Source organism: Pan paniscus, chromosome X (genome assembly GCF_029289425.2).
Source record: "Pan paniscus chromosome X, NHGRI_mPanPan1-v2.0_pri, whole genome shotgun sequence".
NCBI lineage: Eukaryota > Metazoa > Chordata > Mammalia > Primates > Hominidae > Pan > Pan paniscus.
Window position 1 is genome coordinate 119,697,190 of NC_073272.2, and position 22,051 is coordinate 119,719,240.

Sequence of the window (22,051 nt, forward strand, 5' to 3'; positions counted from 1 at the left end):
CTACTGAAGGAAAAGAAATAAAAAATAAAGAGGAAATTTTGCAATTATTGGAAGCCGTATGGCCTCTGGAGAAGGTGGCTGTCATTCATTGCAAAGGACACCAAATCAGGAAAAGCTATGAGGTGCAGGGCAACAGAAAGGCAGACCAAGAGGCTTGGCAGGCAGCAATGAGCATGGCTTCACCTGAAGAAAGAACTCTAGCAATGCCTCTCCTTCTAGAGCCCCCATTGCTGGAGGTACCCCCTTACTCTTCGAGTGAAAAAGCTTGTTTTGTTCTGGAAACAGGGAAATATATTAAAGGTGGATGGTGGCTGTTCTCTGATGGGAGACTAGACGTCCCAGAGACAATAGCCTCAAGGTTTGTGAAGCAGATCCATCAAAGAACACACACTGGAAACTAGAGACTTTGATAGGTCAACACTTCTATGTGCCACGGCTCTCTGCCATCACCCATGCTGTTTGCGAATAATGTCTATCCTGTGTCTGGAATAAGCCAAAACAAGGACCTATTCGACCCCCAGGAATTCAGGGAATGGGAGCTGTGCCTTGTGAGAACCTGCTTGTAGACTTTACCGAGTTGCCTTGAGCAGGAGGTTACCGGTATATGCTAGTGTTTCTTTGCACCTTCTCAGGGTGGGTTGAGGCCTTCCCCACCAGGACTGAAAAGGCACGAGAGGTGACAAAGGTGCTACTAAAAGACATCATACCAAGGTTTGGATTGCCTTTAACCCTAGGATCAGACAATGGTCCTGCATTTGTGGCAGAAGTAGTACTACAGCTGACTCAGCTTTTAAAGATCAAATGGAAACTGCACACAGCCTACTGACCACAGAGTTCAGGGAAGGCGGAATGGATGAACCAGACACTCAAACAGCTACTAAAAAAGTTTTGCCAGGAAACTCACTTACGATGGGATCAGGTCTTGCCCATGGTCCTCCTCCAGGTCAGGTGTACACTTACAGAACAAATTGGGTATTCACCCTATGAAATATTATTTGGAAGGCCACCCCCAATCATTAATCAAATTAGAGGGTAGTTAAAGGAGTTAGGAGAGCTAACCCTTAGAAGACAGATGCAGGCTTTAGGAGTGGCAATGCAGGAGGTGCAAGGCTGGGTGAGTGAAAGGATACCTTTAAGTCTAACAGACCCAGTGCATCCACATAAACCGGGGATTCTGTCTGGGTTAAAATGTGGAATCCAGGCTGGGCGTGGTGGCTCACACCTGTAATCCCAGCACTCTGGGAGGCCGGCGGGGGGGAGATCACGGGATCAGGAGAATGAGACCATCCTGGCTAACACGGTGAAACCCCGTCTCTACTAAAAATACGAAAACAAAAAATTAGCCAGGCATGGTGGTGGGTACCTGTAGTCCCAGCTACTTGGGAGGCTGAGGCAGGAGAATGGCATGAACCCGGGAGGCACAGCTTGCAGTGAGCCGATATTGCGCCACTGCACTCCAGCCTGGACAACAGAGCAAGACTCCATCTCAAAAAAAAAAAAGAAAAACAAGGTGGAATCCAACAACCCTGGGGCCCTTATAGGATGGGCTCCATATTGTGATCATGTCTACTCCCACTGCTGTTAAAGTTGCAGGTGTCACACCTTGGATTCACCATAGCTGGCTAAAACCAGCGGCAGCAGTGACTCCCCATGACGACCAGTGGACTAGCCAACAAGACCCAGATTGCCCCACCCGAACAGTCCTATGGCAAAACCCAACTACCGGTAAGAAGGACAACTGCCCTGCTCTGACCACACCAGAGGCTGGTCAGTCTACGCACAGGTGAAGCTTGAGAATCCTGCAAGCTCTGCTCTAATCACAGCCCGGAAGCTGACTAGTCTATGCACAGCCGAAGCTAAAAGGACCATCTCCGGGTAAGCAAATGTGGATACAATTTATAAGCCTAGCTATAATTCTGTCAATACTGGTTATTATGTTATGTTATTACTGCAAATGCTGCAAATGTCTATGCCCAGAGGAAGGTTTGCCATGCCCATGTGTAGTGTAAGCATGTTTCTATTATATACACTAATGTTCTTACCATTTCTGCCTATACTAAAAAAGGAGAAATCTCTAGAAAGATGCCCATACTGTGTACACACTACCTGGGTAAGAAACACCATAGTTAAAACTCTACTGTACCATACCTACTATGAATGTACAGGAACCAAGTTAGGAATCTGCACATACAACCAGACCACCTATTCATTCTGTGACCCAGGAAATAATCAGCTATATGTAGGTTATGACCCTAAACTCTTACCTTATGAATTCTGGTTTGAGGTACATATTAAATCAGAGGGAGAAAAAGAAGGAGAGCTTATAGCTCGAACCAAAGAAGCCCCTCCCTCCTATAAAAGGCGTAGTTCCTTGTACTTTGATGCCTGCCATGCCGCATATGTTCATAATCTTAAAAAAAACAGAAGCAGCCTGCAATGGTTTAACACAAGAGAGGCTGAGCAGGAACAGCCCTAAACATCTGTATGGAGAACCACAAATCGGATGCCCGGACCGTAACATTCAGTGGTCTACGCTAACACAGCTCCAACTCTTATATTCAGGATGGACTGCTCTGCTAAGTAGTATGTCAGTCAAACTAAATTGTAAGACAAGGACATGCAATTCTTTAAATTTTACTATCTTAAAGCCAGAGCTACCTTTTTGGTCTACAGGGCAGGCAGCACTATTATGAGTTGATAGACAAGAAGCAGGCCTTGGAGTTCCACTACTGATTGTCAAAAAGACTAGAAGGACTCAAATGTGTCCAATCCCCCAATTCTGGGTCCATAAGTCATTCTATAAGCATTTTGATCAGCCAGTGCCTGAGCTTCCCCCATCACCCAAAAACATATTTGCTCAACTAGCTGAAAACATAACTGGCAGCTTAGGAATTTCCTCATGCTATGTATGTGGAGGAACTAATATGGGTGACCAGTGGCCATGGGAGGCAAAGGAATTAATGCCACAAGGTAACTTCACTTTGCCTAACCCTGCCAGTGAACCAACAGCCTCAGCCAGTGTTTGGTTGTTAAAAACCTCCGTAATTAAAAAGTACTGTATCACCCGATGGGGAAAGGCTTTCACAGAGGCAGCAGGAGAAACAACCTGCCTAGGGCAACAGCATTATGATGAGACTAAAAACAAAACTCTATGGAGAAATGCCCAGAATGACTCCTACTTACCAGGTCCAAACCCTTTCTCTTGATTCTCTACTCTAAGCCACACTTGGAATCAGCTAGAGGCTCCAAATGCTTGGAAGGCATCCTCTGGCCTATAATGGGTCTGTGGAGCATGGGTATATCAGCAACTGCCGGCTAAATGGACAGGGGCATGTGTGTTAGGAACAATCAAGCCATCCTTCTTTCTAATTCCTCTAAAGCAAGAGGAACTCTTAGGATATCCAGTTTATGATGAAAATAAAAGAAGAACTAGAAGAAGCATAATCACAAAAATAGACACAAATGTCAAAAAGATGTGGACATAGGAGACTGAAAAGATAATGAATGGTCTCCTGAAAGAATCATTAAATATTATAAGCCAGCTATCTGGGTGCAAGACGGTTCATGGGGATATTGCACCCCAATCTATATGCTCAACTGCATCATAAGGTTGTAGGTAGTCCTTGAAATTGTAACCAATGAAACACCAAGGGCACTAGGTTTATTGGCAATACAAGCAACACAAATAAGAAATGCTATACATCAAAATAGATTAGCTTTGGATTACCTCTTAGCCTCAGAAGGAGGAGTATGTAGAAAATTTAATTTAACCAACTGTTGCCTAGAAATCGATGATAATGGCCAAGCTATTATGGAAATCACAGCTAGAATGCGCGAGTTGGCCCATGTTCTAGTTCAGACTTGATCCGGGTGGTCCCTGGATTCCTTGTTTGGAGGATGGTTCTCAGCCTTTGGAGGATTCAAAACCCTCATTGGTAGGTTCTTGCTTATTCTTGGCAACTGCCTCATCCTCCCTTGCCTTTTACGCCTGCTTATTAGGAGTATTCAGTCAACTATAGAGGCAATAGTAACCCGACACACTACCGCACAGTTGATGGCATTAACCAAATATCAGCCACTGCCAGTAGAAGCAGCTCAGCTCCGCGAAGAGGTGGCAAGTAGTGGTGCTTTCTATTAACACCTTTGTTATAAAAAGCACCAAAGCGGGGAATGGAAATAGGAATTAAAAGAAATTAAAGAATATGTAAGCAGAGCCCGTCTCCCTCTCCCTCTCCCTCTCCCTCTCCCTCTCCCTCTCCCTCTCCCGTCTCCCTCTCCCTCTCCTTTCCATGGTCTCCCTCTCATGCCGGGCCAAAGGTGGACTGTACTGCTGCCATCTCGGCTTGCTGCAGCCTCCCTGCCTGATTCTCCTGCCTCAGCCTGCCGAGTGCCTGCGATTGCAGGCGCGCGCCGCCACACCTGACTGGTTTTCGTGTTTTTTTGATGGGGATGGGGTTTCGCTGTGTTGGCCGGACTGGTCTCCAGCTCCTAGCCGCGAGTGATCCGCCAGCCTCGGCCTCCCGAGGTGCCGGGATTGCAGACGGAGTCTCATTCACTCAGTGCTCAATGGTGCCCAGGCTGCAGTGCAGTGGCGTGATCTCGGCTCGCTACGGCCTCCACCTCCCAGCCGCCTGCCTTGGCCCCCCAAAGTGCCGAGATTGCAGCCTCTGCTCGGCCGCCACCCCGTCTGGGAAGTGAGGAGCGTCTCTGCCTGGCTGCCCATCGTCTGGGATGTGAGGAGCCCCTCTGCCTGGCTGCCCAGTCTGGAAAGTGAGGAGCGTCTCTGCCCGGCCGCCATCCCACCTGGGAAGTGAGGAGTGCCTCGTCCCGGCCGCCATCCCATCTAGGAAGTGAGGAGCGTCTCTGCCCAGCAGCCCATCGTCTGAGATGTGGGGAGTGCCTCTGCCCCGCCGCCCCGTCTGGGATGTGAGGAGCGCCTTGGCTCGGCCGCGACCCCGTCTGGGAGGTGAGGAGCGTCTCTGCCCGGCCGCCCCATCTGAGAAGTGAGGAGACCCTCCGCCTGGCAACCGCCCCGTCTGAGAAGTGAGGAGCCCCTCCACCTGGCTGCCACCCCGTCTGGGAAGTGAGGAGCGTCTCCGCCCGGCAGCCACCCCGTCCGGGAGGGAGGTGGGGGTCAGCCCCCTGCCCGGCCAGCTGCCCCGTCCGGGAGGGAGGTGGGGGGCTCAGCCCCCCGCCCAGCCAGCCGCCCCGTCCGGGAGGTGAGGGGCGCCTCTGCCCGGCCGCCCCTACTGGGAAGTGAGGAGCCCCTCTGCCCAGCCAGGAGCCCCTCTGCCCAGCCAGCCGCCCTGTCCGGGAGGGAGGTGGGGGGGTCAGCCCCCCGCCCGGCCAGCCGCCCCGTCTGGGAGGGAGGTGGGGGAATCAGCCCCACGCCCAGCCAGCCGCCCCGTCCGGGAGGGAGGTGGGGGCGTCAGCCCCACGCCCGGCCAGCCGCCCTGTCCGGGAGGGAGATGGGGGGGTCAGCCCCCTGCCTGGCCAGCCACCCGGTCCGGGAGCTGAGAGGCGCCTCTGCCCGGCCGCCCCTACTGGGAAGTGAGGAGCCCCTCTGCCTGGCCACCACCCCGTCTGGGAGGTGTACCCAACAGCTCATTGAGAATGGGCCATGATGACGATGGCGGTTTTCTGGAGTAGAAAGGGGGGCAAGGTGGGGAAAAGATTGAGAAATCGGATGGTTGCCGTGTCTGTGTAGAAATAAGTAGACATGGGAGACTTTTCATTTTGTTCTGTACTAAGAAAAATTCTTCTGCCTTGGGATCCTGTTGATCTATGACCTTACCCCCAACCCTGTGCTCTCTGAAACATGTGCTGTGTCCACTCAGGGTTAAATGGATTAAGGGCGGTGCAAGATGTGCTTTGTTAAACAGATGCTTGAAGGCAGCATGCTCGTTAAGAGTCATCACCACTCCCTAATCTCAAGTACCCAGGGACACAAACACTCTGCCTAGGAAAACCAGAGACCTTTGTTCACTTGTTTGTCTGCTGACCTTCCCTCCACTAGTGTCCTATGACCCTGCCAAATCCCCCTCTGTGAGAAACACCCAAGAATGATCAATAAAAATAAAATTAAATTAAAAAAAAAAGAATATGTAAGCAGAAACTCAGTTGTATGTAAGAAAACCCAATTCCCCTGAGAAAGAGAAAGAGTTGGAGTCCTTTAAAAATTAACTGCCTGTTTTTCTGTGGCTAGTGAGCCTTATCTCTCCTCCTTTCCCAGGCATTGTGAAGACCCTGTTTCCCTAGCTGTGCAGCTGCAAGTTCACTAGACAGATAAACTCAAGTCATAAAACATGCTTTTCCTTGAAAAGTAAGAAATGATGTAATGCATGTCTCAATTAATTGAATAACTGTCTCTGTTTCTCACTTCTGCAATATGCTTCCCCCTGCCCCACGAAATGCTTAAAAAGTAACTTAACTCTTTGTTCAGGGCTCAGTTCTTTGGATGTTAATCTTACTGGGCCAGTGCACCTAAATAATAAATATCCTCCTGAACCCCATCAGTCTCTCTGATTCCTTATCGATCCCACTACACTATGAGAACCTACATCTCAATGGTCAGGCATCGATCAGACATTGTGGCAATCCCCACATTTCTTGCCACAGGGCCCTGTCAACACAGCAGCCAACAAAGGTTTACTGAGTGAAGTACATATAGGTACAAAAAGACTTACAGAACCATTATTTTCACAATAAAACATCTTGCCCCTGTTGCCCACTGCCGGAGAATAGCCATCATCTCTCTTCTTTCAAGGACCCTTGTAAATAAACACATACAAACTGACAGAAGCAGGAAATGTGAGGCAGCATGTTTAATCATCTCCATCTATGCGAAAACCCCATGAGATAGTTATCATTGTTATTCCCATTTTACAGATGAGAAAACTAACACAAACGGAGAGTGATCAAGTGAGATTAGCCAGCTAGCAACAGGAAGCAAAGCAAAATTTCAGATTCCAGCAGTTTAGCTCCAGGAAGAGCCAGCCTGAGGAGGAGACATCTTAGTTAAAATCAGAAAGAGGCTGTTAGATCGTCATCCCTTCCCATCTCTTTGAACGTGAATTGGTCAAATATTTTCCAGCTGTTTTCTTACCCATCCTCTGGGAACATGAGGTATGATGCGTGCACTCATCCATTAGGATCAGTCGTTGGGGTGACCGGAACCCACAGTACACGTAGGGGCCCACAAACTAGTTTAATTTCTTATATAAAATAAGGTTGATGAAAAGGGTCATTGTGCAAGCAAAAATAGAATGAGTCACTCAAACGATGGAGGATAGGTTCTATGGTTAAAACCTACTCTCTATATTCAGGACATTAACAAGTCCTGCAGTATCTACAAAACACTTCTTAAAGGAAGAATCTTAGAGCGCTCAATCTGTCCTGGCTGTGTTTATTTGACAATAAATAAAATGTATTTATTCCTAAACAAGAGCTCAGAAAGATATCTGTAGAAAAGGGCAGGAGTAGAGGAAAAGAGGGCTATGCAGCAGCAGGAAAGAAGGGAAATCACTGCAGGTCCACAGCACCAGCTCAGCACAGAAGGTAAGTGCGCATTTGTAATGGGTCTGTAGCCAGAGACATAGCAGAAGCTGCGCTATCCACAGTCACAACCAAAGGCAAAGGAAGGATGCCCTGCAATTTTAGAAATCTTGGCTGCAGCTGGGAACGGTGGCTCACGCCTGTAATCCCAGCACTTTGGGAGGCCGAGGTGGGTGGATCACTTGGGGCCAGCAGTTCCAGACCAGCCCTGCAAACATGGTGAAACCCTGTCTCTACTAAAAATACAATAATTACCCAGGTGTGCTGGTGCGCACCTGTAGTTCCAGGTACTCGGGAGGCTGAGGCACTCCTGAGTACCTGCACAATACATGCAAACACCCACCCCATCCTACTCCCCGGCCCCCCCGCCCTACTCCCCCCCTCCACCCTACGCCCCCCCGCCCTACTCCCTCCCCCGCCCTACTCCCCCCCCTCCCCCCGTCCTACTGCCCCCACTCCAACACGTGCTCTCCCGTGCCCAAGGCAAGGCCAAGCCCCTGAGGCATGCGCACCTCAGCAGGCCCAACCCACAGCAAATAGTGGGAAGAGGAAAGGCAAGAGAGGAGGTCTGTAAGTGGATACACTGTTACTGAATCTAGGTACCCAGAAGATGGAGGCTGTAGTGAGCCCAGATAGTGCCACTGCATTCCAGAGACAGAGCAAGACTGTCTCAAAAAAAAAAAAGAAAAGAAAAGAAAAGAAAAGCAATCTCGGATGCTCTAAGCATTGTGCATGTTTCCACCCTTGCACTTTGATGTGGATTCATTACTAAGAATTAATAGTGGACTTTCTCAAGGAGTGTGCTGCATTTTTACATAGTGCATTTGCGCAGCCGACAAGCTTTGCAAATCCAGGCCCAAGCTCCTGTTCCTGGAGACCTAGGAAGCATGGAGCTAGTGCAAAATCTCCCTTATCGCCATAAAATGGGCTTGCACAATTCAGCACAGCAGCTTCCCCAAGTTCCACACTCACGCATGCCTGTCTACAGGACAACGCATGCAAGCACCCACCCCATCCTACTCCCCCTCCCACGCCCTACTCCCCCCTCCCCCACACCCTACTACACCACTTACCCCTCCCCCCCACACCACCAACGCGTGCTCCCCCTCTCCGGGGCAAGGCCAAGCCCCTGAGGCATGCGCACCTCAGCAGGCCCAACACACAGCAAATAGCGGGAAGCAGAAAAGCAAGAGAGGAGGTCCCTAAGTGGATACACTGTTGCTGAGTCTAGACACCGGAAGAACCCTCCAGGCGGCGACTCACAGTTCTAGCACTGCCTAGGAGATCGTGGTGGCCCCAGCTCAGAATCTGCAGAACAGCTCCATCCACACCACTCAGGGTATGCAGCCTCCGGACCAGTGTAGCCAGTATATCACCAGCTTGCTCAGCCCTGGAGTCGACGAGGAGAAAGAACTACAGGGTCAGTACCTTGATGGGACACATGCTTTTGCGAACTCAGGAAACCAAGGTTCTCTGGGAGAGGCGAGTGGACTGGATGATGCCCCTGCACTACCACTGCTCTCAAGAGTGTAGCCCCTCACCACCTCCTTCCAACACCCTCAGGACCAATGCCTTGATCTTTCCCTTGGGGTTTCTCCTTTTCCAGATATGAATGCTATGGTGCTGTCGCTTACTGAAGAGGCCGAAGAGGAGGAAGAGGATGCACAGCCTGAGCCTGAGCAAGGCACAGCAGCAGGAGAAAAGTTAAAGTCGGCAGGAGCCCAAGGCGGAGAAGAAAAAGATGGCGGCGGAGGAGAAAAAGATGGCGGCGGCGCAGAAGTTCCTGGCCACCTATGGGAAGGAAACCTCGAGGGCACCAGCCGCAGCGATGGCAACGTTGAGGACAGCGACCAGAGCGAGAAGGAACCTGGGCAGCAGGATTCGCGCCCACAGGGCGCCGTCGGGGGGCTGGAGCCTGGCAACGCCTTCACCCCATTGCAGCTGCAGGAGCTGGAGCGCATTTTCCAATGCGAGCAGTTCCCCAGTGAGTTCCTGCGGTAAGCCCATTGCTCTGGTTGGCGCGCGGTTTGCAGGGAGGCGGCGTTTGGCTTTCCCGCAGTCCCTCTCCTACCCTCTCCCCTCCTGAACCAAAACCCATCTGGGGCCTGGTGTTGCTGCCGTCCCCTCCCCGCAGACCCCTGGCACCTAGTGGGTTCTGTAGTGGGGCTATGCCTATTAGGCATCATGCAGAATTTAAATGAACCAAGTTGGGCAACGTTGGGCTGAGGTCAGTTATGATAAATAACTCCTATCCCAGGCGAGGCAGAAATAAAGATGAGGCGATTAAGATTCTGTACAGCAAGTGCAGGGTCGCATTCTGACCTTATTTAAAATTCTGAGAAGTCCGTCGTTCGTCTGGGTTTCCTTTGGTGTTAATTTTTCTAAGTTTCAAATAGTAAGTTAGAATGTCATTTATATTGATTAACGATTTTTTTTTGTTATGGGTTTTTTTTTTTTTATTTTTTGGAGAAAGAGTCTCGCTGGGACACCCAGGCTGGAGTGCAATGGTGCGATCTCGGCTCACTGCAACCTCTGCCTCCCAGGTTCAAGAGATTATCCTACCTCAGCCTCCCAAGTAGCTGGGATTACAGGCGCCAGCCACCACGCCCGGCTAATTATTGAATTTTTAGTAGAGACGGGGTTTCGCCATATTGGCCAGGCTGGTCTCGAACTCCTGACCTCAAGTGATCCTCCTGCCTCGGCCTCCCAAAGTGCTGGTGTTATAGGCGTGAGCCACCGCCCTGATTTTTTTTTTTTGGCATCTCCTTTATTTGTGGCATGAGAGAAATGTTCCTAATGTGAGGCTCAGCTGGGTGTTACAGAACAGCCTACTGGGTGTGGGGAGTTGGTAGAATAAAAAATTAAACACAAGAATGAAACGACACCCACAACTCCAAATGCTGAACACGTGTGGTTTCTTCCATAGAAGGTGGCTGGCAAGAAGCATGAATGTGACTGAACTCGCAGTGCAGGTCAGTAAACCGAAAAAGCAATCGGGCAGGGGAGCCATTCTAAAACCCGCTTCAGGGCTTGGACACACTTTGACCCAGACATTGCCATCTTGGTGTTTTTGTGGCCTTTTTCATGTATAGGCAATGAGGTCTGAACTTTGGGATCTTTGTGGCTGGAAAATGCGGTAAGGAAAGCTCAGCTTGTGGAAATTTCCCATTACCAGAGGGAACATGACAATCCACGGAAAAAAAATGAGTACTGAACTGTTTCCTTTATTCCTTGTGTATAAAATATATTCTACACTTGAATAAATTACAAATATATAAATATATGTATTCCAAATTACAAATATATATAATATATAACAGTATAAATGAAATATAGCATAATATATAAGATTGAATTCCTAGCACTGGTATCCTTTAGGTAGCACTTCCATGTGGAGGCATCCTGGGGTTTTCTGACATGGGGATTATTCGAACTAATGCTCCAAAGAGCTCCATTAAACTAAATTATTTAATATATTTAAAACCAAGCATAAACTCTTTGGTTAAGAATTTATAAATGTTTAGGCATTGGGGTAAAGGAATAATTCCCAACCAGAACGTATGTTTCCTTAAGCTGAGACTGATGGCGGGGGATAGCATAAAGTTCAAGTGCCTGGCCCTCCTACTACTGTTTTTAAGTATTTGGTGAAGCCTTGTAGAGAGTGGCAGCTCTAAATTTTAATTTTCTGGAATACTTTGATATGGCAGGCTGAAAACATTGCTGACATAGTTGGTTTTGCATTATGGTAGAGATAGCGAAAAGGCTTGCAACCTTTGCAAGTTTATCTAGAAACCAAAACAAACTACAAGATCAATTTTTCATAAATTTCCACCAACCTAAGGATGGAAGTGTTAGGCAAGAATTGTATACAGTCACACTCATGGCTTGGGGAAGCTGCCCCCATTCAACTTTTGAAACTACCAAATGCATCAGTGAATATTTTCTTGATCAATTTCTAGCATTTAAGAGATTTTTTGTTTCTTCCAGTTTGTTGTACTAATAGGAAGAGATGTGTTTTGTGGAATGTGTTGATAGTGGGGGATGGCTGTCAGGTCAGGCTAGACTCTTACCTGTGGTAATTTGAAATACCTTTTTATTTATTTGCTCAGGCTGTGATAATAAATTTGTAGGTCAGTGGATCCAAAGGAGTATTTGCAAAAAAGGAAGAAAAGAAAGAAAAATCGGGATGACCTTAATAGCTTTTCTGCAGAGCTCATGTGTGTGAGTGCAGTGAGGGAGCTATGCTGCGGTTCTGTCAATGGTGGCATGCAGAAAAGCAGCCTGACAAAATGGGGCACTGAGTGTTGGCATCCTGTTGCCCTCCATTTTCTCAGGCAGGCAATGCCAATTTGGGGGAGATGCAATATTGACGTTTTGGTGAATTGCCTTTCCCCTCCCTGGGTTTACGTAGCATTCACTCAATGCAGTTCTGAAGGCAAAAGGACCACTCTCACTCAGCAAATAAGGAAAAAGGCATGATGTTCTCATCTATTGCCAAACATTTCAGCATGAATATCTCCAAAAATTTTTAATAGATGTTTCCCCCCTCTGTTTTGTAAAGATAGTAAGGGCTGTTTTATGAAACCAATACTGAGAATAGGGACCTAATGTTGTCCCACAGCACATTTGGCCCACTTTTGGCATTGCTTATGTTTATGAACCTTTGACCACAGGTACATTGGAATTGTCTCTAAACAAGCACTATTACGGTAGGCTTAAAATTTAGACTATGTATTCATGAGGGAGAAGGACTCCAAATAGTAAGATGGGAGAAGGAAATGGGGCATCAAACAGGGAGAAGAGTCCCTTTGTCCCATAAAATTTGCAGTTTGGGAACTTCCAGAAGGATCAAAATACAATGGAAATGTCATTAACTAGAAGCTTGGGGGATAGTGTTGTTTAATTGACAGGTTTTATTTTTTGGTCTTTTAACAATTGGCAGGTGTTTAGGGAGTAGTGTTTTTTGATACCTCCTCCACATTACTACTGAACATGTTCAGAGTTGCCTATTTGGACACTCCCGCTTTGGGAATGCTGATGAGATTGGGATCTTCTGCTTGAGTAGTGAGGCTAGATGGCTGAAGGCGTCCCATGGAACTGGGCAACCAAGTCTCTGTCCCATATCCCAGGACTATAGGGAGAACAAAGTGAGCTGACCTTGTCCTTAGCCCAGGAAGATTTGGAGGGAGGGATGAGTTGGAGCATGCAGAATTAGCAATGCTTCCTTTCTCTCAAACTCTCAACTGGGCAAAGCTTTTTGAGAATTTTTGTGAATTTGGACAACATTTGAGTCCTCCTTCCACAAAGCTTCAAGCTGAAGTGTGAAGAGTGTCCAGGGCTTCAGATACCCTCATTTCCCAGCAAGACAATCCACAAACTCCCTGGGCCCCCTATAACGAGACTTGCCTTGCAATATACCATCTTTTTAATTCTCAAGGAGTTTCAGAAGATGAATGACCCCTTAGAATTTCTTGAAGGAAAGAAAACTTGTTTTAAAATACAATGTACTCTTATCGATTTTTTACTTTACACTGAAGATGGGCTTTTCAAAACGGGGGCCTCATCTTCTTGGTGTGACTTTAAAAGGCACCCCCGCCTTTTTTTCCAAGCTCAGCTTCCCCCACGACCAGGGTGACAGTGGCCTAGTAAGTAGGAGTTGGTGGGCAGCTGGGTAGCTGATGGTCAAGTATCTGCAAGCAGACATGCCACACATAGCAATACCAGCAGGGATCGAGTCCCACTCATCGGCTACACCTGCACCCAAGAGTGGAAAAAGTAATATTACAGATAAAAGGAGAGAGACAAAGAAATAAGCCAAGCCAGAGCGTACGTAGCACATACTTGGAGCTCACTAGGGGAAAGGTGTGGTGTTCACCTTTCTAAGATATTTTAGTAGTAAGGAAGTAGCTTGTCTTGATACACCTGAAAAGGTTAAGGACATAGAGAGTTGCTTGTTGTGTTTTTTTCCATGATGAAATTAAATGCTCAGTATACTAAACCTGTTTCTTTTTTCCTCTGATTGAAGATTTGGTTTGAGAATAGAAGAGCCAAATGGGAGAGACATCAGAGGGCATCAATGGCAAGAAACATGCTGCCCTTCATGGCAGTGGGCCAGCCTGTCATGGTAACCGCAGCTGAGGCCATAATGGCACCCTTGTTCATCAGCGGGATGAGAGATGGTTACTTCTGGGGCCACAGCCATTCCAGCAGCCTGTGTTTCCCCATGCCACCCTTTCCTCCTCCGTCCTTGCCCCTTCCACTCATGCTTCTTCCACCTATGCCACCCGCTGGCCAGGCTGAATTTGGCCCATTCCCTTTTGTTATCGTGCCTTCTTTCACATTCCCCAATGTCTAAGGGATAGCCTCTGTGCCACTTTTTGCCAGAGTGTCTTTGAGCCAGATTCATATTTTGCATAGCACCCCATCAAAAGTAGTTCATCGAATGTCTATTACATGTTTTAAAGAAAAGTACATCATTGACCCATTTTTAGGGCACCTTTAAAAATGTTTCTATAAATATGTGAAGGGTATGTACATTTGTTTTGTGTGTCACATGGGGTCAGTAAGTTCTCAATAAAAATTGTTAAGAAATGCCGTTCAAACCGAATGTCACAGACTCTCGTCTCATGCAGTAATCTTGAGTCACCATCTGGGGGCTGTGCATGTCACAGAATTTTCCCATGTGCCCATGGCAGGCTTACACCGACCCACACATTCTCTTCCACCCCCACCCCCAACACCCCATACTCATCTCCTCTCTGCCCCCATTGATACCAGGTACATGTGCAGGATGGGGTGGTGTGAGTCCCTAATGAGAGAATAGTGTGTTTCAAGTTACTGCCAGGGTGGAAAACAGCAAAACCAAAATGGTATCGGGAAGGAAGCCATGCCCACTCTTAAAAATTCATTAAGTTTTTTCTTGCTATGGAAGACTTCTTTAAAGTAATTTTCTTTTAAAAGTGTAAGTGTAAATAATGCCATGAAATTATACACTTATTTAATGGCTAAAATGGCAAATTTTTATATGGTTTACCACAACAAAAGAAAAGAAAAAATATACCAAAAAGTTTTTAAAAAGTGATCATGAACATTGTGGTCATCCTGTGAAGTGACTGCAATGCCTGCAGATAAGGAGTCATGGTTACAACAATATTTTCTCTGAAAATTATTGGATGGCCAGTTTCATAATGATTATGTTTTCAGCCTGAAGGAAAATTCCATTTTCTTGGGTGAGCATGAACTTTCTGTCAGGCTGTCTGCTGCTTTTCATTCCCCACTTCTCTCTTCACAATTGTGGGTGTCAAGCTTCAGCCACGCAATTGCATTTGGTGTGAGGGTTTTGCAAGGAGAAGGAGGTTTATTCATACCCCTGAAGCCACAAGCCTTGGTGGGAATAAGGAAAGTCCATGAATTCACTATGCATTAATGCATGCCTCTTGGCCAAGTGGATTCTTTTTTCTTCTCCGATTGAGATTTTCCTTTTTTTTTTTTTTTTTTTTTTTGCTCTTGTTCTCATTGTATTGTGTTTTGTATAATTATTTACAGTAAGTCGCGCATGTCAGTGTACATTCCGTCTGGAAAGTGTTTCCATTTGGTACATTTTGTGCCAGTCGGTCTATTCCTGCTCATTATTTTGTTTTTTCTACATTCAGACTGAAACATTTGGTAGCCTAGAGATACTCAGAAATAGGCAAAGAAAGGTAAAAGGGGAGGAGGGGAGATTGAAGTCATACTTCCATTATCCCTCCCCGTGGTTATCAGATTCATAAAATTTTTACACCATCAAAAGACATTTTTAGCCATATATGTTTCCTTTATGTAGAAAATGAGATCTCCTATACTCAGTTGGCATTTGTTTTCATGTATCTGATAAGTACCTGTTAGAATTATAGGTCAAGATGTTGTCTAGCTCTGGTAACCTAGATTCTGAACTTCAAAGCAGAGTTCTTGTACCTTAAGAAATTCAAATTCATAGAATTATAGTTAGGATGTCATTTACTGACCTTGAACAACACATTGTTTAGGTAGCATACAATGGGACTAGTTCAAGGGGCTGGGTGGAGAACAAGTTACAATTTTTTCTGATGGAGAACATTACTGGAGACAGTACCCTTTAAAACTTTCATTCCCATTTTATTAGCAGCTAACGTCTTGTATGCCTTTACTATGTGACAAGCAATAAAATAATTTCCTTGGATGATTTTGTTTGATGCTCAAATGAATCCTAATAGTGAGGTTCTAGCATCTTCATTGAAAGAAGAGGAAACTTATCCACGGTGCAAAGCTAATCAGAGGAACAGGATCTGAAGCCAAGTTTGTCTGCCTCCAGAGCCCATGCTTTGTCAAGTTTAATTCAGCGGTGGTGCACTGGGATGCCACAGTTAGGGCAATCTGGCTTCCAATCCCAGATGCACCACTTCCCAGCTGTTTCCCCCTGGGCATTTTACTTAAGCTCTGTAGTATCATTATTATTCTCTATAAGATGATAATATTATATCACAGAATTGATGAGAGGAATAAATAACATATGTAAGTGGCCTTCCACAATGCCCAGCCAGAGTAAGCACACAGAAATGTTTTCTACTATTATTCTATATTATCTCCTATCATCATATTATTATAACCTGTTGTTCCACCTTTCCTATGTGGTATAACAGAAAGAGATCTGATTAAAAATAAGGTGGTCTGGGTTCTTGCTGCAGCTCTACGCTGTCTTTGTTACCTTGAATGAGTCGCTTAACCTACTATATCTCTGTTGTCTCATGTGTTAGGCCATTCTTGTTTTGCTATAAGGAAATGCCTGAGGCTGAGTAATTTATAAAGAAAAGAGGTTTAGTTGGCTCACAGTTCTGCAGGCTTAACAGGAAGTGTGATGCTGGCATCTGCTTCTGGTGAGGACCTCAGGAAGCTTACAGTCATGGTGGAAGACAGACTGGGAGCAGGCATCTCACATGGTGAGAGCAGGAGCGAGAGAGTGGGTGTGGGAGGTGCCACACACTTTTAAACAACCAGATCTTGTGATAACTCGCTCACTATTGCAAGGACAGCATCAAGCCATGAGGTTTCCACCCCCATGACCCAAACACGTCCCAACAGGCCTCACCTCCAACATTGGGGAAAATAAGGATGACATTTCAACATGAGATTTGGGCAGAGACAAATATCCCAACCATATCATCTCACCTATGGAATCATGACAGTAATAGCATGACTCATGTATTTGGAGTAGGTTTAGTGGTAAAAGTTTATCAGGCATATTTCAAAAAATCAGAAAAAATAGGAATGAATGCCTTATGAAAAAAATCATTTCACGCATTGTTTTCTAGAGTGTGGGGAGTACCATTCATGTTTATGTGCATGCTCGACCCCATTTTCCCAGATCAACAATTACTGTTTGTCCCTTCTTGACAGAGAAAAGGAATCAAATGAAGTGAATAATATGGAGAGGAATTTTTAAAAGTGAGCAGAGTGGATATTTGTAAAGGCTTTTCCATGTTTTCGCTATGGTAGTGATACTGTGGCTGTCTGTATAAAAAGGGTGTATCATTTAAACATGCCCTGAAATGGTTAATGATGAAATTTTTGTGATGTCTCGATGTGCTTCCAAATAATCCCAGGTTGGGTGCAGGGATGTTGGAGAAATCAGCAAGGCTACTGATGAAACAAGACTGGATATTAATAATTGTTGAATGTGGGTGGTGGCTATATGAGTGTTCATCTTATGTTTCTTTTATATATTTTGGACATTTCCTATAATTTTTTAAAAAAATAGTAAGGGTCGAAAACCTAGCTGCTAACAGGGCCAGGAAGCTAACATAAATGAAGAAAACAAGCAGAGTGGGGACTGGTAAACTGGGAAAGGATATGTCTCCCCCAAAGGGAATGGCCACTACTCTGCTTCAGCCTAATTTTTCTGGTCAGGACTTTGGGGTCCAGATCTGGCAGATTTTCCAGTTTGTAAAGATTGGCCAGAAATAAGTGTTTACATGAAACCTTCTGATCCTTAGATCTGAGCAATCAATTCAAATATGTTTTATTTAAAATTACACTGGTCATCCGAAACAGATCTGCAGACCAGATATAGGATGCAGCTTCCAATTTGCAACCTGTACTTGAGAAGGTAACTTTAGGCAAATTCAAAACCGTGGAGCAATAGAATATGATTGAAAGCAACTCTAAAGCCAGCAATCCTAGGATGCCATCATTCCACCTTATTTTTTTCTCATTATAAGTCCTGTTCTCATGTGATAAAAGAAAAACTTCAGCCAAATTAAATTTAAAGGAGTTTAATTGAGCAATGGACGATTTGCAAATCGGGCAGCCCCCAGAATGACAGCAGATTCACAGAGACTCCAGTGCAGCCAGGTGGTGGGAGAGTTATAGACAAAAAAGGGAAACTACATACAGAAATCAGAAGTGAGATAGAGAATGGCTGGATTGGTTACAGCTCGACGTTTGCCTTATTTGACATTTTCATTTTACCAATAATTTTTAAAACTGTCTTTATTTCCCAAAAATTACTTAAGACACATGAACTAAAAGGCATTACACTTTTTACTTTTCTGACAAAATATGTTATTTAAGCTTTTATTATTTTTAAACCAATTAGTGGAAGCTCTTTTATATATAAACATCAAACACATAATACATATAAATCCATAGACAGAAGTTAAAGGACTCATTTTCCAAGCCAGGAATTGAACCCTGAACCCAGGCTGCCATTGTGAAGAGAAAGCATGGCCACATGGTTACAAGGTCAAGCTCCCAAGGACATACAAGACAAGAGGGAAACCTTATCCAGTTTTGTTTTGTTTTTGTTTTTGTTTTTGTTTTTCAGGGACCTGCAGCAGAGCTTATAAGTGATCAGTTTGCTTGGCTGTCTTGAACAGCGGGCTTACAGGTGTCCTAAGCCTGTATTCTATCCTAAGGTACCCCTCATTAATTACAGAAAATATGGAAAGACACACAAAGCATACCAAATTTGCTACAGCTTAAGACTAGCCTTACAAGTGCTTTTTCTGATCAATTTAAACTTTACAGGAGAGTAGCAGTGATTTTTACCATTTATTCAACCTGTTTGCACAGAGAGAGAGAGAGAGGCCAGAAGTCTGACTGGTAAGAAATTCTTACCTGTTTGCCAGCATGCCAGGCTTCTGTGTTCCGTTTCCCTAAGTGGCCCTAGTGACCCAGCTCGCTGCACCATAGCCCTGGGGGGCCAAGCCGCAACACAAAGGAAAATTATCTTTTTCTGTTTGGGCCAGAGTAATAAAATATGTGTGACGAAACATAGACATCAGCTACTCTGCTTAGCACCCAATATTAAACTGGCAAGGCTTAAATTTGTCCTTAGATGGGTCCCGTCATCTTTAATCCAACTTCTGACTAGGAATTTCAACACGTGGTCCCTGGGCAAGATGGTCACCCTGAGTAATAGAAAAGATAAGAAAGGGAAAGGAGAGAGAGAAAAGCATTGCCTGTGGCAGGGTGGGGAAGGCGAAGAGCTCACAGAGGCCAGAGAAGGACCCACCCATTCATTGCAGTGACACTGAAAATGAAAAGTTCAGGGGACCACTTGCCAGTAGTGAAGGGATCTTTTCCAGCAGTTCCATCAGCTGTCGGGATTCCCCTTCTGGGGAGGAAAAAGCTCCCCATCTCCCATGGTCCTGCACATGCCTAATCCTGTCACCCATAGCCGTCAGCAAAAAGTGTAAGACCGATTAATCCAAAGAGAATAGCACTTAACATTCCATAGTGCCAAACCCGTCCTTAGCCAAAAGGGATTTTACCAAGAGCCCTCATTTTTAAATGTATTTCAATGTGGTGGTGTTCATTTGGAACGTTCCACTGTAAGTACAAGCGATTCTACTGCCTCAGCCTCCCGAGAAGCTGGGACTACAGGTGCATGCCACCACGCCCAGCTAATTTTTTGTATTTTTAGTAGAGATGGGGTTTCACTGTGTTTAGCCAGGATGGTCTCGGTCTCCTGACCTTGTGATTCACCTGCCTCGACCTCCCAAAGTACTGGGATTACAGGCTTGAGCCACCGCACCTGGCCTCTTGTTCTCTTATTTTCTCCCAAACATACAGAATCGCTCTCTCTGTTCTGAGCCAACTAAAGCTGGGGGTGGAGTGACATAGGTATTAACACCCCTGTGGCCACCACCACTATGACTGTGCTGGGTCAGACCTGAAGCCAGCACAGCACTGGGTCTCACCCAAGGCCTGCTGTAACCACTCCCTGGCTACTGTCTCTATGTTTGCTTAAGACCCTGGGCTCTACAATGAGCAGGTGGCAAAGCCAGCCAGGCCTGTGTCCCTCCCTCCAGGTCAGTGAGTTCCCCCAGGCCCCAGGTGGGTCTAGAAGCATCATCCAGGAGTCAGGGACTAGAGTCAAAAACCTTCTAAGTCTACCTGGTGTTCTATTGTATTGCAGCTGAGCTGGCACTGAAACCATAAGACCTAGTCCTTCCTGCTTTTCCCTCCCCTTTCCAAAGGCAAAGGAGCCTCACTCCACAGCCACTGCCACCCCTGGCCACAAGGAGTACTGACAGACTACCATCAATGTTCCCTTAAGGCCCAAGGTCTCTTAAGTTAGCTTGTGGTGAATGCTGCCTGGTCTGGGACTCATCCTTCAGGGCAGTGGGCTCCCCTCTGGCCTGGGGCAGGTCCAGAAATGCTGTCAAGTCCTGGAATCTGGAACCTCAAGAACCTGCTTGGTGCTCTAGCCCCCGTGGTGGTGTTGGTACCTGAAGCCAGCAAGCCTCAGAGGCTCATGATGGCCCTCAACGTAGTGCCTGTGTATTGCTGTTGGTTATTCAGGGCCCAAGGGCTCTTCAGTTAGCAGGTGATGAATGCTGGCAGGATGGGGTCCTTTCCTTCAAGGCAGTGGGTTCCCTTCTGGCCCACAGTTTGTCTAGAAATGTCATTTGGGAACTAGGGCTGGAACAGGGGCCTGTTGACTCTGACTGGAGCCCTATCTTGCTGTGGCTGAGTTGGTATCCAAGATGCAAGACAAAGTCCTCCCAACTCTTCCCTCTCCTCTCCTCAAGCAGAAGGAAGGGCTCTCTTTTAGAGCCACAAGCTGTGCATCCTGGGGTTAAGGGAAAAGTGATGCCAGCATTCCCTTGGCTGTCCTAGCTAGTGTCTCAGCATGTTGTGTTCCCCGCCCCCCCACCCCCAATCCACTGTGTCTGGGCCTAGTTCAGCCCTAGGACTTACCTAAAAGTTGCAGTCCTTATGGCCTAGGCTGCCTTTCGAGTTTACTTAGAGACTGAGAGCACTTTGGCCCTTCATGGTGAGGTTTGCAGGTACTCAAGTTCAGACTGCTGGGATCAGTGATTCCCCTCTGGCTAGGGCTGGTTTAAATGCTCCCTCTGTGAGTGGGCATCAACTGAGTTTGATCTGGTTTTCCTTTCTGCTGTAACAGGACATTGCTGAGTGCAATGCTTCACAATTGAATCGTGAAGCAAAAGAACTGTGTTCTCTCGTCCCCAGTGCCCAGAAACACTCTCCACACCATGCCATGGCTGCCAGGGCGGGGAAGGGGTAGCATTGGTGATTCAGGATTGTTTTCTATATCTCTTCAGTGCCTCTTTCAGTGATATGAAATTAAAACCAGGTACTGTAAGTGCTCACCTGATTTTTGGTTTTTAAGAAGGTGTTTTTTTCTGTGTAGGTAGTTGTTAACTTGGTGTCCTTGCACAGAGTGGCAGGAGGACGATCAGCGGAGCTTTCTATTCTGCCATCTTCGTCTGCCTCCTTTCCTAGCCTCATTTTCCCCTGCTTCCTCCTCTGCCCGCTGGGTCCTGAGCACATGGGTCTTGAGAACACACCAAGCTCATTCCCACCTTGGCGCCTTTGCACTGGCTGTTCTCTCTGCCTGGAATGCTCTTCCTACAGGTTTTTGCATGGCTGCCTCCTTTATTGCATTCATGATTCTGCTCAAATGCCCTCTCTAAGCACCTGAGCTAAAATCCCTAACCCCACAGTCTCTCTACTTTTTTGTTTGGTTATTGGCTCTCTTGTTTAATCTCTGTCTTCCTACCAGAGGGCAGGATTCAGAATTTAAACAGTGCCCTAGCACATAATGAGAGCTCAGTTATCTTCTGTTAAAGATAAAAATGAAGCCACACTTTAGGTGTACCCGAAGGCCGACCACTCATAACCAGGTAACCAAAATTTAATTCTTCCCAATTTCCCCAAAACACTGTCTCTAATCATAAATATCAAACATAACCTTTACATCTTTGTCAGCATGATTCAGTGAAATTAAACCAATCAGCTATAGGCAAATCAGTTTAAACAGCTCTGTTTACCTTAAAAAGAATGATAACGTAAAACAGCCAACCACAAAAAAAATCAAAATATTCTCCTTTATGCTTTATAAAGTGTGCTATGACTGCCATAAGGTGAGCTTTCTACCACTTTGTTTGAAGTCTCCTGGATCATGAGCTGTACTTTCTCTTACTGTATAACAATAAACTTTAAAATGTTTCCT

The 22,051-nt window shown here is 46.1% G+C and overlaps 2 protein-coding genes across 3 annotated transcripts in view; one reads left to right on the forward strand and one right to left on the reverse strand.

Annotated features, from left to right (window-relative positions):
* Positions 1-22,051, reverse strand: part of LOC100973914 (putative uncharacterized protein CXorf42) — a 179,881-nt gene that overhangs the window by 84,215 nt on the left and 73,615 nt on the right. The gene's annotated exons all lie outside the window — the stretch shown is intronic.
* LOC117977849 (rhox homeobox family member 2-like) lies at positions 1,744-20,735 on the forward strand. Its single transcript, XM_063601809.1, has 4 exons — positions 1,744-1,875; positions 9,161-9,551; positions 10,481-10,526; positions 13,580-20,735. Exons 2-4 carry the CDS (start codon positions 9,163-9,165, stop codon positions 13,907-13,909), a joined length of 765 nt encoding a protein of 254 aa, XP_063457879.1. The 5' UTR covers positions 1,744-1,875; positions 9,161-9,162; the 3' UTR covers positions 13,910-20,735.

What these genes read in the sequence shown, in the direction of transcription:
- LOC117977849 (XM_063601809.1), top strand. Translation starts at nt 9,163, where the DNA reads ATGAATGCTATGGTGCTGTCGCTTACTGAAGAGGCCGAAGAGGAGGAA. An exon ending in TTCCCCAGTGAGTTCCTGCG is followed by an intron (nt 9,552 to 10,480) that starts GTAAGCCCATTG and finishes TTTCTTCCATAG; the next exon opens with AAGGTGGCTGGCAAGAAGCA. An exon ending in TGACTGAACTCGCAGTGCAG is followed by an intron (nt 10,527 to 13,579) that starts GTCAGTAAACCG and finishes CTCTGATTGAAG; the next exon opens with ATTTGGTTTGAGAATAGAAG.